The sequence below is a fragment of the Psammomys obesus genome, unplaced genomic scaffold, assembly GCF_907164565.1.
Source record: "Psammomys obesus unplaced genomic scaffold, mPsaObe1.curated_primary_1811, whole genome shotgun sequence".
Taxonomy (NCBI): domain Eukaryota; kingdom Metazoa; phylum Chordata; class Mammalia; order Rodentia; family Muridae; genus Psammomys; species Psammomys obesus.
In genome coordinates, this window is record NW_026585580.1 from 14,484,777 (window position 1) to 14,503,365 (window position 18,589).

Below are 18,589 nucleotides of genomic sequence, written 5' to 3' on the forward strand. Positions count from 1 at the left end.
GTGTGTGTGTGTGTGTGTGTGTGTGTGTGTGTGTGTGTGTGTGTGTGGCATGTGTTCTTATGGAGGAGATAGGGTGTTTTTCCATTTTGTTGTGTTGTGTTGTTTTGTGTGTGTGTGTGTGTGTGTGTCTGAGACAGGGTCTATCGTTGGCCTGGGTCTCTCCCACTAGGCTAGACAGTGAATCAGTGAGCCCTAGGAAATGGCCACACCCCCAGTGACAGGATTACATCCGTGCTCTACCACACCTGGCGTTTTGCTTCCTCGTGGTTTCTGAGGATCAAACCCAAGCCTTCACACTTGCATAGCAAGCACTTTCTTGACGGAGCCATGAGTCTCCAGTCTAAAGTTACATTAATTTAACAAAGTAGTCTTAGCTGACTAAACATCTCCTTCTGCCCGGTTGCTATAATCCCCTCTCTGTATCGGCAGAATCGACCAAGACAAACCTGCTCAGGAGCCAGACGGCCACCCCCAAGAGCTGCAGTGACATGAAGCCCGAGCCCACCTCCAGCTGCTGCGACGGTGAAGGTGCTCTGAGTGACAGAGGCAAGCCCGAGCAGGGTCCGACCCCGGGAAACCTTAGTCATCTTCCTGCCCACTGTTCGCGCCTGAGAGACCAGGGTGGGGTATGCTTGGGGGAGAAAGGAGGCCATGCTCAAAATGTCGCAGATTCTTCCCTCAGAGGCTCCCTGTGAGTCGGGTAAACGTGCTTCAGAGCACTGGGTTTTCTCAGGGCCTCATCTGGGCTACTTGTGACCAGTGCCCAGCGCTCTGTGGTGTGCTCGGCATGTTTGCTACGGTTCTGCGCTTGAATCGGAAACTCTGATAGCTCAGAGTAGGCTAAGCCGTCTCCCTTTGTAGTGCTGCCACCAGTCAGCCTCTTTCCGGTTCCAGTTGTCAGACTTTTTGATGTGAAGCCTGAAGAAAGTGTGGCTTGCCCACCCAGTGACTAATTATGAGATGGGTCTTCTTTAGACAGCGAATCGAATAACTCACATCCTACAGTGTTCGCCCTGCATTTCGATAGTTAATTAGCAAACGCCAAGCACAAACACAGTCCTCTAAGAAGATGGAAGCACCTGGGCGACAGGTGTGCGCCTGTGCTACCTTGTCATATTTGAATCAGACTCTGTTTTCTTCAGTGCTGCTGTGTGGGAAATCTTGCCAACTACCTTGCATGTCCCCGGCCAGCTGCATGCCTTCTGCTAGTGTTCATGCTCTGAGCCAGCTGCATCAGTGCGCTCTTGATGGGACTTAGCCCACAATGAGTAGAACAAGGTTTCTTAAGTGCGAGGCCACCTCACACCTCTGCTTTCCTTCCAGCTGCTGCTGTCCAGTGAAGGAATATTCCTCTCCATTGAGAAATTCAAGTTTATATAAGGATGTACATTTAAAACCCCAAATACTGAGTTCAAAACTTGAACTTAATGATTCGACAGAATCTAATAGTCCCTGGTTGCCCTTTCTAAGCGGAAGAACCATGAAACAAAGCGTCCGAATTGGAAATGTTGGTCCAGTTGCTCCTCTCATAGTTGTGTAAGGGGCGGGGCTGGAGGGGATGATTGTTGAGCAATGGCTGGTAAACCATGGTCTTGTTAAACATTTTAAATGTGAGTTTTGGAGAGGGGGAGTACGAGTGCATTCTCCCACGGAGAGAGCCCTCACTGCATGGCAGGCAAGCCCTGGCTGAGTCACCCATGCCTGCAGCTCCAGGCGAAGCTGCTGATGCTCTTTGCTGAGAGCCATAAGTTAAGCCATGGGCCTCTGAAGTGTGGGCCGCCATCAGCCCTCCCCCTGAGTGCACGTGCTCGGTCCCTGACGTCAGCCCCTCTATACACAGCTGCCATTTCACTCCACAGAAATGAACATCCTGCTGATGAATAAGTACCTAGATGACAAATGGTCAGAAAGGCTCATTGGAAGTAGAAGCCAAGACGTTGACATCATGTGAGTGCGTTCATCCAAGGAGGACAAGTTCTTCCTGGCTTTGTCTGTGAATAACTAAGTTGCAAGTTCTAAACTCTGCAACCATGTTTCTTAGCTTTTCAGACAGGTCCTCTGAAAACTGGCTGAAAACCCACGGCCTGGTGGCCAGGAAACTCACCATCATGGATGCCTTGGCCGGAAGCACCGTGATCCACAGATCCATCTATGTCCCTGTCCTGAATAAGCACGTCGTCTCCAGGGTCTTTGATGAGGTAATGCGATGTTCTGCGCGCCCATGTTCGAGGGGAGGATTTTGTTTTTTAGTTTTCTGCTTAAATAAAAAGTAGCCTGCTTGACTGTCTTGAGCAGCTGTAACAGACATGCACGGGAGAGTTATGTATGAATGGGAGAGGGGAGAACTGGGGAGTCTTAGGACCCCTCCTTATAGGGTGGAAAGAGGCGGCCTTCGGTGGGCTGGAAGTCTGCAGCTCCCTACTTCCTGGGGGTGGGGACGGGGTGGTGGATCTGCGGGGTCCTCTCCGTGTCATTTATGAGTGGGCATCCAGGAACAGAGGGACTGAGAACAGGGAGGCCCTGCCTCAAAGATGGGGCCCTCTCTTGTCTTTTTTGAATGACATTTTGCTCCATTCTAAAAAGCCACCACAGGCAAGAAAGGAGGGGCACGAGGAGGATGAACTTGAGGTAGTCATGTTCCTTCAGTGTGGGAGTGTGGTTGGGACGTGGCCTTCTAAGTATACTTAGGCCCGGTTGGCCCTGGTGTCTGTGAGCCTTTCATCTATGGCTTCAGCCAATCTTAGATGGAAAGTTGCGCCCGTGCCAACGTGCTCGTTTCCCCATTGCTACCTAGCCGGCCACAGTAGGTTGTGGTGACGCTGGTTACCATGCTCTCCTACTTTGCCTCAAAGCTCCAGAGGCAACAAAGCTGAGAAAACACAGGCTCATCTCTTCCAGGAAGTGTGGTGATGTTTTCTTCGAATCCTGTGTATTTCTTTTATTAATGTGCTTGGGATTTCTTGGGAAGAAAAACCTGTTTAATGACTTCTCCCTGGAAGTGGAATTTCTTTTTTCAGGCCTATATCATTCCTCTTTGTAACTTGAGATACATAGGAATAGAGGTTTCTCAAAACAAATGTGGCAGGCTAGGGAAATACAAGCATGGGATCAAAACCAAAAAAAAAAAAAAAAAAGAAAAGAAAAGAAAAGAAATTATAAGGAGAATATTTATCCCCTAACTACATCAAAATGGACCGTTACAGAAGAGGGAGTTGGAGGCAGAGGAGACTACGAGAAAAAGCGCTTTCCGGATGCAGCAGGGCAGTTGCACATATGAACTAACAATGGTTGAGGCAGTGATCACAAGGCCTATGCGAGCTCAAACCAGTACAAACCCCGGCATGGACAAAATATTGCCATTAGCTGAGGCGCTATTGGCAATTAATAGCTTTCTGGTAGAGGGAATGTTAGCTTTCTTTACAGTGTGGCTCCTGGTAGGCCGAACACACTCCGATGATTGACCCCACACCCAGGAGAACGTTTGCAACCTAAATAGACTAAGTGGATTTAGAAAATGGTTAGGGTACAAAGATGGGCAGGGAGGGAAGGGAGGGCCGATCTGGGAGGAATTAGAGGAGGGGCATGAATATTACCAAAATACATTCTTCGAAATTCCCAAAGAATTAATAAAAATGGCATCCTGCATAAAAGCGTATGAAGTAAAGGCAGTTGTAAGAAAACGTTTGTCACACATACAGTGAAGAAAGGTCATAAGAATTACACTGTTAATATGCATGCGTGGTTCAGTATATATCGTTACTCATGTTCAGCCTGTTTACACACACATATGCACCCTGGGAAGGACCACAAACATGATAAACACTCCACTGAAAAATCTGAGAAGGGGAAAAAAGCCAAAGGACACTCAAAAAGAGCTAACTTCAGGGGCAGCCAGATACATGAGGTAGGAAAATACAAAGGAGAAACTAATTGGATACCCTTTTCTCCATCACACTGGAAAGGTTGAAGATCTGAGAGCCAGTGAGATGGCTTGGGGGGCGAAGGCATCTGGCACCAAATCTGCCTTGAGTGGAAAGGAGGAAAGTTACTCCTGCAAGTTCTCCTCTGGCCTCTAAATAAGAGAGTAGAGCTTTAACTGATTAAGGACTTTCAACTAGGTCTTGAAGCAATGGGAGAGGATCTTTCCCCCTGTGGGAGAAAGTTAACCCCCGGCTTTTTGCTGCCAGGGAAAAGATGGTGCAGAGATGCGACACCGAGAACACAGGAAGGTCAAGAGGCAAGGAGCCCGCAGGGACAGTGGGCATAGGGGGAGGCTGGAATGGAGTCCTATTGATGGGGCTGAATGACGGGGGCAGAGAGAGAAAGGTGTCCAGAGGAATCATACACCCCACAGAGGCCCGCTCCACGGATGGACCCAGCAATGATACATCTGCCCCATGGAAGAAGGAAATTAGATCAACAGCTCTCTCCCTGGAGAAACATCAGTTCAAAGTGGATCAAAACCCTGGGTTTAAACCACGAAACATCAAAACTGCTAGAGGAAAACACAGGGAGGTCATTTCAAGTCATAGGTACAGCCAAGAATGTTCCAGACAAAACTCCAGCAGCACCAGGAATCTGGCCCAAGAATCAATGAATGGGATGACAGATTAAAATGTCTCTCAAAAGCAAATATATATATAATCAGAGCAAACACACAACCCATAGGATTGGAGAAAAATCATTGTCGGCTGTTCTTCAGACAGGAGGTTGGTGTCTACAATATGTAAAGAGCTGAAAGGATTAAACACTAAAACAGTGAAACTTCCTATTGAGAAGTGGAATGATGAAACGAACAGACAGTTCTCCAAATGGGAAATACAAAATGGGCAAGAAATATTTTTAAAAGCCCTCGACATTCTTAGTAATCAGGGAAATGCAAATTAAAAGCGCTTTGATCGTTCCATCTTGCCCCAGTCAGAATGGCTCACATTGAGAAAACAAATGGCAACAAATGCTGGCGACGCCGTGGAAGCAGAGGCCTGAATCGCCCCTGGGAGGAGTGGACTAGCACAGCCATTATGGAAGCATTTCTCAAAGGTTAAAAGTAGGACTATGATTCGCCCTGAACGCACTACCCAGAGGACTTTATGTTCTGTTGCAGAGATGGTGGTAGCTCTGTGCTCATTGCTGCTGCCATCACAATATCCAAGAAGCAGAAACAGCCCACGTCATTCAGCAGATGAGTGGAAAGTGAAAATGTGGCGTATATAATAGATGGTGTATTCCTTGGCTGTTAAAGAAGAAACGAAGTGAGGATCTTTGCGGGACATGTGTGGACCTGGAAAGTATTCTTTGAAATGAAGTGACCCAGACTCAGGAAGACAAACATGATGTGCTCTCCTATGTGGAGGCTGTGTCAGTTAATGTTTTTCTGTTGCTGACAAAGGTCATGACCAAAGCAACTTAGGAAGAGAGAATTTTGGCTTATGGTTCCAGAGGGATCAGAGTCTATCACGGTGGAGAGGCGTGGCAAGAAGCTGAAGGCAGCAGGCACGGCCAGCGCAGGAAGCCAAGAGCTCACGCCCTTTACTGCAAGCACACACACACACACACACACACACACACACACACACAGAGAGAGAGAGAGAGAGAAGACAGACAGAGAGAGACAGAGAGAGAAAATGTGCCAGTGGTGCAAAGCCCACCTCTGCTGAAATCCTTTCCGCAGCAAGGTCACATCTCCCACATATCTCCAAACAATGCCCCTAACTAGGAACCAAGTATTTAAATGCTAAGACTGTAAGGGACATCTCATCCAAATCGCCATGGATCCTAACTTTTAATACTTATAGTATTTACAAAATATGAGAACAGATACAAACTACGAAACTGGGTAGGAGACCATGAGGGGAGTGACAGCTTTCAGGGAAAGGCAGGAGGGCAGGGCCCCACGTGACACATACTGGAGGCTATTGCTGATGGAAGAGGGTGAAAGAATGGAGGAGGAGAGGAGAGTAAAGATAAATATTGTTTGAAAAATACCACAATGAAAGCAATATATTGCACGCTAATGAAGACTGGATGCCAGCCTGGATTGTTAGGAAGGGAAAATTTGGGAGGAGCAGGAGTTAGGGTCCTGATCTTGAGGAGAACATTCTAGCATGTCACTTCCAGGAAGTAAGGCCAAAGGAAAGGGGCTGGGCATTCCCCCATGGGTACTTGTGTTTGATACCCTTGGTGGCACCATCCATTCTCGTCACAGACAGACAGGATGGTGCTCTGCCTGGCAATTTACCCTTTGTCATTAACAAAAAGGCAAAAATTAGATAATGATAGAGGTAGACCATGATAAATTTCCATCTCCAAAGAGTAGTTTGTCTTTAAAGTTTGACTTTGTTGGACAAATAATAATAATATATGTTTATAGGGCACAATGGGATGGTTGATAACAGTGTGCAATGTGACATGATTAATTCAAGCCAATTAGACTATCTGTCACCTTGTTAACTGTGATTTTTTTGATTCATTTTTAAATTATGAATATGCATATGTGTATTCATATAAGTGTAGTGCCCACAATAGCCAGTAGAGGGCACTAGATTTCCGGAGCTGGAGTCACTGGTTGTGAGCCACCAGACATGGTTGCTGGGAACTGAACCAGGGTTTTCTGCAAGAGTAATTGCTCTTAACCACTGAGCCTTCTTTCCAGCTCTGTTTGTTCCTTCCTTCCTTCCTTCCTTCCTTCCTTCCTTCCTTCCTTCCTTCCTTCCTTCCTTTCTTTTCTTTCTTTCTTTCTCTCTCTCTTTCTTCCTTTTTTCTTTCTTTTTCTTTTCTTTCTTTCTTTCTTTCTTTCTTTCTTTCTTTCTTTCTTTCTTTCTTTCTTTCTTTCTTTCTTTCTTTCTTTCTTTCTTTCTGTGATGAGAGTTTATGATCTCACCTGTATGTAGAGTCTAACAAAGTGGAATTCTGGTGGAATGCTGGTTCCAGGGGCTGCCGCGGAGGGAGTGGGGAGAAAGGCAGTGGGAAGCTGTCGATCAAAGAACACAGACTCTTAGAACAGGTTTTGAGATCTATTGCACAGTAGTGATTTCAGTAGCAAATGATGTAGTACGTGTTGCAAAATGACTGCAAGAGTAAATTCCAAATACCTTCTGTTTATATCTTTTATTCCCTAATATTTCCTTAGGATGGAAGAGATCCTCAGATATAAATGAAAATAGTAAACAATACACTAAAATGTCTCCCAGCTTATTAGATTTGTTAGAATTCAGATCATTTTGTGAAAAACAGATGGAGCTGGCAGGCAGCTGGGCCTGACTCTTACCCCTGCGCTGAGGCTTTAGCCCATCCTCCTCTGTTCAATGCATGGCAACATCTGTACGGGCCAAGAAGCAACGTCTGGTGTTGTGGGGACTCTTTGTTTCATTCATGGCTTATTTGGGGATTCTTTCTTCTCCTGAAGCACAATACTGCTTTGCTTTCCAGTTCTCTGGGCCAGTATCAAATCTGTCACCTTGGAAATGAAGGGCTGAGCAGAAAGGTTTCCCTAGCAACTGTTCATTACAAGGTATAAAATAGGCCAGATAATTTTATCTTAGCTTTCTCAAAAAGATAAATTCATCACCAAACCAGACACAGAATAAATTGCCTTAGCCATCAGAGCTCCTTATTGATAATTGCTTTAAAAAAGAGAGAGAGAGAGAGAGATTGAAATAATTTAGGAAGATTGCCTGCAACCATCATCATGTTCTTATCTTCATCATTGTCGTTGTCAATTATCGTCGTCATCATCATCATTGTTAATCATCCTCATCTTTATCTCTATCATCACCATCGTGTCAGTTATAGCATCCCTTCTAGGCCTTCTGCCTTGTCCTCTGGGTTCTATACATAGCTTTGTGTCATTAGCTACCACCTTCATCATTTACTCCTGGAAGACTATGGCGAGGTCCCATAACTGTTAAATGATGACGACTTATCATGTACCAGGCTCTGAGGAAAGCATTGGACGTCACCAAAGTATCTGCCCTAAATCCTAGAGCAGCCTGTGAGGTGTCTACTCATCTTGCCATTTGGCTGATAGGAACATCAACTACAAAGAGATCAGGGAGATTGTTTAAATCTTAATTCCATGCTTTCAAGTTTAGAAGGGTTTTTTTTATCTCCCCAGCCTTCAGGAGACTGATCAGGAGAACAGCTGAAAGTTCAAAGCCAGCCTGGGCTACATAGTGAGGTCTAGGCCAGTCTGGGCTACAGTGTGAAACTCTGTCAAAAACAAACAAATAAACAAACAACAAAAAAAAAACCAACCCAGAATACAAAACAATAAATACAGGAGGATTAAACATAAAACTACTGATTGGAAAATTTAAAAATTTTAAATGAAAGTGATTAATATATATATATATATCACACAGAATGATGAAACAATATTGATAGGTGAAAAAGAAGCAATGGGATGGCCAGGCCTTTTTTGATATGTACATGCCCTTTGTTTTCCCATCAGGCTTTCACCCCAGTGACATCACACTGAGTACAACAGTGTTTTGTGCCTCTGTCTTCACTCAGGTGTCTGTCAGCATCACTAATGTCAGCAATTGCTTCCCCCCCCCCCCTTTTTTTTTTTTTTTGGCTCAGCAATTAAGAGCCTGGCTTCTCTTCCAGAAGGTCTGAGGTTGATTCTCAATACCAACACGGTGGCTTACAACCACCTGCAAACTCCAGTTCTAGGGGATCTGACAGCCTCTTCTGGCCTGTGCACGTACCAGGCTCACACATCATGCGCAGACATACATGCAGGCAAGATACCCATCACATAAAAACTAAAGATAACAACTGTTTAATGGACAGTTCATTTTGCCATGTAACAAAAACTATAAATGTATTTGTCTCTAATTGGCTTGAATGAGAACATATGTAGAGAATGCCTCGGTTTTTCTTGGAAGAGAGTGAAGATAAATTCTATTGTTATTGTATCATCATAAAGCTATTTTTCAGTTATTCGTTCAAGGTATTTCATCTAACAGTCGGAAAAATTATACAATCATCCCAATTTCACCCACACATGAATTCTAGAAATGTCTGCCTCTACAGCCTGATATCTCTCTAATCTCTCCCTCCTTGTCTCATCCTCCTCTCCCTCGACACACTCACACCTCTGGTCTACCCCCTCATGATTCAGTTCATATCTAAGGGGTAGTTATCAATATGGATGTGATGAGGGCTCTAGTTTTGCCTCAGAGAACTAGAGTAGATGACGCTGTAGGCTTCCTCTTATTATCAAATATTGTCTGGGAGGGTTCCCCCAGCTGAGTTATAAACGCATTTAAGGAAGCCATTCTCCAGGGGGGCTGTGACCACACGCCTTTATTCCCTCTCAAACTGAGCCCTCAGCGCCTTCGCAAAGCCTGCTTCCCTCCGGGCTGGTTTCTCTGAGGAGCTGGGCAGCCATGACTCTGAGCCCCCGAGCCTTGGAATGCCCCCTTGTGACACTAAACCTGACATCATAAAGAGGGTGAATCAATTCATCTGGCCTTTCAAGTAACCACCATGTTGTAAAAGCTAAGGCCAAACTCTGAAGGTGTGGAGTATGCCTTTGTGTTCCCCTAGTCCTTCACACAGAAAGAAAGAAGAGTGGGCACCCGCCAGTCAGATCTGAACAGCTGTGCTCAAGTCCATGGCGGCCATGCAAGGCGTGAGACCTAGATCTACCAAGGAGGGAAGGAAGTACAGTGTGACTTTGCTTTCGGTTAAGTAGGCCAAGTGAGGACTCTGACGAAGCCTTTCTCGGTGCTCATCTGTCATTGAGCCCTACCCTGGTAACCGGGAGAGACACATGCAGACTTCTAAAGGGGAATCTTCCCCCAGGCCACAGAGAATTGTTGGGCTTGATAGTTTTCCTCTCAAGTTTTGTGACATTGCTCTATTTTGAAGGATTTTTTTTTTTTTTACAAGCTTATGCAATCTTCAGTTTGAAAGCCCAGGCGTCTCACATTTGACCCCCTGTTCTGTTTCCTTCCCTTTGAAAGGAGTGCTCAGTGGCCACACGCTGCCTCTGTGTGGTTTGTGAGTAGCTGGTTGAACTCCGAAGCTCTGAATTTCAAGCCTTTCTCTTCCATTTTCTGACCTCTGCATCTTTTGCTTATGTGGGCCCTAATTTAATTCAAGAGTGAATACATGTAGCTTAAAAGAACTAAGCAGTAAAATTGTTACAAGTCTCACCTTCCTCCTGTAACTCCCAAGTTTTAGAAGCAACTATTTTTGATAGTTTTAAGCCCAATGTTAGGCATATTTTACTTTTAAAGGTAGTTGAGGTCCTAAAAGTGATATGTAGGACTTCCATGGCACTTTTGTTTGTTTGTTTTGGTTTGTTTTGTTTGCAGCAGGGTTTCTCTTTGTAAATCTGGCTGACTTGGAACTCACTCTGTAGACCACGCTGACCTCCAGTTCAAAGATCTGCCTGCCTCTGCCTTCTAAATTCTGGGGTTAAAGCCACTATTGCCTGGCCTCATGCCATCTTTTATCTTTTTATTATATCTCAATACAAAAGATACTAAACCATGTTTTTAACCTAAAACAATACTGTTTATACTGTTAAAGAAAACATTCATAAGGGTACAACCTTTATTCTGGGGATTGAAAATGGAACTTGGGGACAATTGTTACATCTTTTGGCAGCTTCACAGCAGCTCCCTGCTGTGGGAGCTGACCCGTGAGAAAGAGCTTGAACAGCCACAACCTTCTGTACAAATACCCAGACCATCTGGAGCACACAAATGGCCCCATCCTTCCAAACAGCTTAACTTTGGCTAGGACTAATCACAACTGTTAATAAGTGGTGCCTTTCCATCCATTTTTTTTAAACAGCTATCGACACAGCAACTGTTTGTGAAACCTCCACACTAGCTGTTTTAGCTTGATTGAAAGTAAAATGATGTCCTTATCAGAAGCGATTTCTTGGGGCTGGAGAGATGGCCCAGTGGTTAAGAGCACTTGTTGCTCGTGCAAAGGATATAGGTTCGGTTCCCAGCACCCACATGGTGATTCCTACCCACCTATAACTTCAGGTCCAGAGGGCCGGATGCCCTCTTCCAAACTCCACAGGCCCCAGACATGCAAGTGAGGTGTGCGCACACACACACACACACACACACACACACACACACACGCAAGACATACGATAAAACGAATAACTCTAAAAAGCAATTTCTCTCAGTTCTAGAACACTTAATGCCTCCTGTGATTGGAATCATGCAATTTTGAACCATCAATAGTATAGTTTAGTATCTTCCCGCCAGACATTTTTCTTTTCATTTACTACTACGTATGGAATATAAACATTTAAAATTGTATGTATTATATGTAATATGTATTATAAATTTTATATATGGGTTCAATTTCTTATTGTCTAAAAGTTTTTATTGATAAAAACTCCTACAGATAATACTCAGTTATGAAAAGGGCTTCCTGAAACGTATTTTTTCTGTTGCTTTTGTTTTATGGTGGTGATTTTTAAAATGTATAGCTTCTAGAACTGGAAAAGAAGGCTGGTACTTGCGTCTCTTACCTTGGCTTTTAAGATTTACTGCGTTCTGCGGTTCTACGCTGGTCGTGTTTTTTGTAGCCGGGGACGCGTGTTCCCACACAGACGCAGCTATGAAGGCTCGATTAACCTGCCAAGTGACACCCTCGTCTCTGTTGCCGTTGCTCTGCAGGTGTTCCCTCTGACACACGTGTGCAATGACTCCAATAAGATTCTATTGATTAACCCCCAAGGAGCCAACCTCAATCTCTACAAGCAAAATGTGGAACTGGCCATTAAATCTTATGAAAAGTGAGTACCCTTCACAAATGCTCTCGGTAGAGGTTTTGTTTCCGCTTCTTTTCTCTTGCGTTAGCTTAGACTGCTTCATCTGGAAGAGCCTGGAAGTCGCCCTCCCCCCCCACCAACACCAGCCACCAAGTGACAGCTCACGTCTCCTTGGGTGCTGGATGTGGCACCAGGTTCCTGAAATAAGGCCCCTTCCCATCCTAAACGCTGTAGAAATCTCCTGTTTCCAGGAAACCACCAATATTTCCCTCTGAATGCAACAGAATGGATCACATTATCACCTAAAATTTTGAAAAGCAGCTAACGAACGCCACCGTAGTGACACCATAGCCTTCTCCCATTCAACCACCACAGAACGAGACACTCGGGAAAACAAATGGTGTCTGACCCGAAGCTGGGCAGAGTTTGCTTTCTTGTCACATTTCTCCACATACAAAACAAGTAGACACAGAGAGCTTCCACGGTCCTGAGTGCGACCTGCTAGCAGCTGACTCCCTGGAAAGCAAATGCAGTAAGATCTGAGTGTCCATGCTCCTGGCGAATGTGTGGCCACTAAAGGGGAGTCTTGGGCCCAGTCCACCATGAACACTGCAGGCACCCTGTAAGCATGGGTAGGGTGCATGCTTTCCTATCAAGATGGTAGCCAAGCTGACTACAGGAGAGTTCTGCGCTCACACAGTCCCTGTATCCATGCTGAGATGGAGCCGTCCCTCAGGAACAGGCGACCTGGTTGTCACCCTTGCCATGACCGAATCACCCACACACCTGCCTGGACTTCGTCCTGAGTGCACACACTTAGGCGAGCCTCGGAGGTGCCCAGCTTCTATGGAAGCTTATTCTAGACTCTGGAAGCTCTGCAGTTGGGTTTTAGTGATCACCACATGAGAAGGAGTAAAAGGCACCCAGACGTCAGTTGATGTGGCCAAGACGCCTGCCGCTCTGTGCCTTTTAACTTAGAGTGGGGTGGGCCCAGTGTGTCCCGAGAGCCCAGCTCCTACCCGCAGGGAGCCACAGGCAACCCACAGAAAGGCCCTTTCCCAGCCCTGCATGGCCTCGAGGGTCTCCTTCACCAAGACTGGTACCCTCTCACGGGAGCCCCTCCAGTGGTCTTTATAGTCCTTAGCACTCATCCAAAATGAAAGCGTCAGGAGAATTTCAGGTTTTCTTCCTTGTCCTTGAGTATTTGCATATGCATAACGAGGGGGTACTTTCAGCATTAGAGTTAAGCTCAAGTCCATACCGTTTGAAATGATTTCGTGGCAGAAACAAAGTCTTATGGCATGGATGGGATTTCCCACTTTTATCACACTGGTACTCAGAAAGGTTAGGATTTGGGGGCTTTGCCGTTGCTGCTGTTTGCATTGGGGTGCTCCGGTTCTTTGCTGCATCTGATTGTTGGTAGCAAGGTGAGGGGCTAACCTACTCTCTCTCTCCTCCCCGGGTCTGGTGCTTGCATGCAATCGTCTCCTTAACCGACTGTTGTTCGGCCATCCCTCGACTGGTCCTTTATGCTGACCTCCACAGAGAAGCTCTTTGTACCCTCCCTAACCACTGCCCTGTTTTGTGCCCTTTGCCATGCTCTCAGCCGCTGCACAGCCCGCAGCTCACTGACATTCTGGTCTGCTGGTTTATAGCCAAGCTGGCCTTGCTTTCCTGTTTATCTTGTTTGTATTAGCAGCCTGTGCAAATTTGACAATTTGAAATCCATTCAAATTTGATATAATTCCAGTTTAGTTATTAAAATGTTCAAATTTTATTTGTGGATTCACACACAAATAAAATCCCATTCAAAATTCTAATGTAGTTTGCTTGGCTGTTTCAGCTAAGCTGAGCTCTGTAATCGCTTGGCTGGCCAACATCTGCTTCAGAGCCACAGGCCAGAGCCTGGAGGTCAGGCAGCGCTTGCACGGTCCAGCCTTAGCCCTGATGCCTCCGTCTAGGCAAGCTTGTCCCATTCGTGACAGCAGATAACTTACTTAAGGAACCCACGTGGCAGGGGTGTTGGGGGGACTGCAAATCACGCGTAAGGAGCTCCATATGGACACGCCTCCTGGACTGAGCCGTTGCCTCTCATGCCACCATAACCGTGAGTGGCACAGTTGCCCCTTGGCTCTCCTTGCTGACCTTTTCCTGAGGGCTTCAGAAAGGAAGGAGACCCTGTTCCCAAAACAACATTCCCCCAAGGGAAAAGCCCAAACACAGAGTCAGTGCTTTGTCCCCGCAGGGAGCTCTCGAAGGATCTTTTACCACAAGAGTATCGTAGCTACAAGTTGATGCCCCTGAATTTCTGAGTGTCCATAATGGTGCCACATATGGTAAATTCCACTCCTGATCCCGGGTGAAAGACCACAGTTAACATGGGGTGCGTACTAAGAACTGTGGGTAAACTTACTTCCGGGCTGTGTATAAGGTAGATAAAAATGTTAAACAAATTTGTCTTTGGACTTGGGTCCCTCCTTAAGATAGCTCATTATGAGCATGCAAACATATTTCAAAATCTAAAATCCCAAACATTTACAGCCCCAAAAATTTTGAATAAGAAATATTCAACTTGTACTTTCAGTAATAATTCTTACAGTAGCTTTAGTCTGGCTGGTGTTTAATATTTAAGTCTATTCGTTTAATTGATTTGGGTTTATTACCTCGGTGTTTATATAAAGGGTACTTAATATTACTTCAGTAGCATTAACGGTAATGATATTATGTTAGAACAAACTTTCTGGGCCTTTGAATTCAATAGTACTGGGGAATTCTGTTTGTATAAATGTCAGTCCCCCCCTTTTATGTATTTTGTCATTGTGCAGCTTTCTCATCACATGAAGATGACGAGGAACAGACCCACACACTGTCCCTCATTCACTGTCACATCTCTTTGATGCTTTCCCCCAAAGTGGGCCAATGTCACTTTGAAAATAAACGGCGTCATACATTTATAAATCCATTCAAGCTAGGGATGGCCAAGCAAACGGAAGTTCACAGGATGATATAAACGAGCTATTTTGGACACAGTGTCCATGGGTGGGCGTCCTTCTGTTCCGGTATTTCAAGAGTCTGGGTTTGTGTGTCTGAACATAAGCTGGAATGTTTCTAGGGCTGTCTGAATCGGGAGGCAGTATTTTCCTTGTAGCTTTTTTTGATTGCCAAAGTCAAGATCACGGCCCTCACATCCACAGGAGGTCTCAGTTCTGGTCTGGCTCTGGGGCCCTGCTTAGATGACTCTGCTCAAGGTCGTCTCTTTGCCGCTGGTCCGGTTTATGGGGTGCCGATAGCTACACGTTGCTTTTCAGACAAGTCATTTCTTGCTGCAGCTAGAGCTCCAGCCAGCCAGTGGATGCAAACCAGCAGCCAGAAGTAAGGGCCTGGACTTGCTAGAGAAAGGCCTCACATCCAATGTCCTTCACCAGTGCTGCAGAGGAGTGCTCATCACGTACTCTTGGTGGCTTTGCTGTGGTCGCCGCACCAACTCAATAAACATTGGTATTTTAACAATACGGATGGACAAAGGGGGACATAAATCTTCAGAATTTGTGTCCCCGGAAAGAATTTTCTGAAGGATTAAGTTAGAATTCAATCCACACTGTCTAACTGGACCCACATCACCAGTGGTCTGTCCATGTTTCTGGGCTCGCCCGTGTTTCTGATCCACCAGAGGAGATGTTCCTGGTACCTCACCTAGGTGTTCCTGGTATACCTTCCCACCTCATCCTCTCAGTTCTTTATCCTCTCAGTCCTCGAAGACAGGTACTGCTAGCCTTGTTTCATCCCTGAGAAAGCAGGGCTTCAAAGGATTCTGTCAGACAGGATCACAAAGCAGCCGGGGCTGGAGCTGGGTGCAGAGCTTGACCCCAGATCTGTGGGGCCCTTTTGCTCTCTGTCAGCTCCCATGCTACGCTGAGTCTGCTTTCAAGTTTAGATAGAAGAGAATATTGAATATATTTTAAGAAAAGCACAGACAACCAAACTCTCAGAAGCCCTGGTCATTGTTACAGGAGCCAAGTGGCTAAAGAAACCTAGTTTCCTAGCAGAACCTAACTTGAACCTTCAAGTAAGACAAAGCACTAGCTAGCCCAGTTCCTTCTTCCTGACTCTTTTTCAGTTTGAAATCCATTGATTTTATTTTGTGTGTATGAGTGTTTTTCCTGAATAATATGTGTGTCTGTCTGTCTGTATGTACATGCCTGGTGCCCTTGGAGGTAAGAAGAAGGCATCAGAGTCCATGGAAAGAAAGTTAAGGATGGTTCTGAGCCACCAGCAGATACTGAGAAGTAGGAGCCACAGTGCTCTTGACAATGTCAGACACAATACCTAGGCTGTGCAGAAACCAGCTCAGCATCTTCCTAACTACCCCAGAAAGAGACTTCCTTGTCATCCTGAGTGAACCAGCCCAAAGTCTCACAGGAATGAGAGAAGCTGAGCTCTGGGTCTCAGCACTGTGGCTACTCTCCCATACGAGCCGTCCTTGCCTGGCCTCCCCAGTCCCTCCAGGCTCATGATGGACAAACAGGGCAGAATAGCACCTCCACCCAAGGTACATTCTCTGGGTGCTGTGCTGACGCCAGCTGGCCTCAGCAGTCAGAAGAGCACTTTCTGTGCAAGGTGATGTCTCCTATGCCACAAGCCTTGGAGCCAGTGTTCCGTCCCCTGCTGTTCACAAAGCCGAGGTGACAGCATAGTGTCGCAGACTGGTCTGGATCCATTGAAAGGCGCATCATTGATTGATAACAAGGACCACTACTGCAACTGCCCTTCCTCTCGGCAGCAGGGGCTTCAGTTCCCCTGCTGCCAGCTGGCCAGGTGGGTGCTTGAGGAGCTCCTCCTGACTTCCCTGCTGCCATCCAGAAAATGAGGCGGGCAGACTGGGTGGTTTATAACGTGGGTCTGAATATGTAGCCTACAGTCCCATGGGCTCCCTTTGCTTTCTGATTCCAGGCAGAAGGTGTCTACAGAGGCAAGCTGAAAGCAGTTACATTTCCTTAGGGAGGAATCTGTAGGGCCGGAAACGTACTTTTTAAATATAATTTTGAATTACATTTATGGAGTGTGTGTGTATGTGTGTGTGTGGATGTGCATGCACATATGTGTGTGTGTGTATCTGTGTGCCACAACCCACAGTGCGTATGTAGAAGGTAACTTGAGGGAGTCACTTTTCATTTCCTACTACGTGGGTCCTGGGGGATCAAATTTGGGGTCAAACACCTTTACCAGCGGCACCATCTTGCCAGCCAATGAGAAAGTTCCCAGTACAGAGAGGGTGAGGACCAGCTTGCTTACAGTGTTTTCCTGAGAGCAAAGCTTCCTTAGTGTCTGACACAAGTCCACAGGCTTCCTAGGAGGAAGATGTCTATGTGACCCAAGTCAATGGTTCTCAATCTGTGGGTCGTGACCCTTTGGGGGGGGTCTCATATCGGATATTTACATTAGGTAGTAGCAAAATTACAGTTATGAAGTAGCAAAGAAATAACTTATGGTTGGAGTCACCACAACGTGAGGACCTGTGTTGGAGGGTCCCGGCATCAGGAAGCTTGAGAACCACTGCTTAAGTGGATGCCAGTTAGCATGGTCCCATCAAGGCTGGCAGGCGCCTCGGGGTCCCCTTGTAACCATCCACAGAGCCTGAAGCCAGCTCTTTCACTTGAAACAAATTATTGTTTCTAAATTATTGTTACTGCTTTTTTTTTTTCAACAGGCGTTTAAATAAAATTGTCTGGCAAGCTCTGTCTCAAGAGGAAAAAGAAAAGTAAGTTGCTCCATTCCCACCTGGGACCTTGAAATGCTCGTGAAATTTGCATAACCAAAACCAGCTATTCCAAAGCATACGGCCCAGTTGGCTATCAAGTGCGCAATATCCCCAAATAGCCACCACCCCAGAAAAAGACTAGTGCTTACCCATAAAGCAACTTTTGCCCATGCTCTCTTCTCCAGCCCCCACTGACTCCAGGCTGCATTCAGTTTCCATGGGGCTGAGGGTTCTTGACACATTGTGTGAAGGAAGGCACAGGACAAGGGCTTCTGTTTGGAAAATTTAATCCCTTCAGAGTCCACGCAACTTGCAGCATGAATGCACATGAGCACATGTACGAGCACTAAGGAGGTTCCGTTACACAGCACTAATTGCCTTCTACCGCTTTTGCTTGTTTCTGCTTTTGTCATCTCTTACAGCTAATGCATGGACATTTTGATGAGAGCGTGTTTTTATTTCCCAGCATGTATATGAGGAATGGGTTGGTGACACAGCGATTCTGTGCTGAAGTTTTTGAGAAATTCTCCCGGCTTGCTGCCAACAGCCACACCACTTCACGTTCCCGTCAGCACTGTCTGGGCATTCCTACCTCTGCCCTCACAAACACTGTGTGCTGTCCTTTAAAGACAAATCAAAACAGAACAACAAAGCCAGATGGGCATGCCAGTGCTTGCCTGTAATCCTAGTGCAGGGGAGACGTGTGCATTTGAGGCCAGCCTGGGCTACATGCAGAGACTTGGTCTCCAAGCATGCTGATAAATGTAGGCAGCTGGCCCCTGAGTGAATGTAATGTAAGATGGCTGTCACTGGCCTGTGCAAACGAGGGACCTCAGTCATGCAGCAGCATGACATTGACCAAAATGGCTCTGTGCAGTGCCCAGGCTCTCTTGCAGCCATCCCAAGTTTCTAACTATAATCTTGAAAAGAGAGAGTGATGGAGGTTGGAGGGGAGGATGTGAGACCAGAGCTGGTGCTCTCTCACCAACTGTCTGTGTCCACAGATGATTCTCAGGGAGTTCACTGAGAAATTGGCTCAGTTCATTTTTTTTTTATTGTGCTTATTTTTTTCTTGTTGT

At 45.9% G+C, this 18,589-nt stretch overlaps 1 protein-coding gene across 1 annotated transcript in view; it reads left to right on the top strand.

Moving 5' to 3' along the window:
* The window catches only part of Vwa3b (von Willebrand factor A domain containing 3B), a 152,306-nt gene that overhangs the window by 105,607 nt on the left and 28,110 nt on the right, over positions 1-18,589 (top strand). Inside the window, exons 17-21 of the mRNA XM_055606937.1 lie at positions 430-546; positions 1,860-1,947; positions 2,042-2,198; positions 11,658-11,776; positions 17,460-17,510. Of these exons, the coding sequence (XP_055462912.1) occupies positions 430-546; positions 1,860-1,947; positions 2,042-2,198; positions 11,658-11,776; positions 17,460-17,510 (532 nt within the window). The remainder of the gene's footprint in view (positions 1-429; positions 547-1,859; positions 1,948-2,041; positions 2,199-11,657; positions 11,777-17,459; positions 17,511-18,589) is intronic.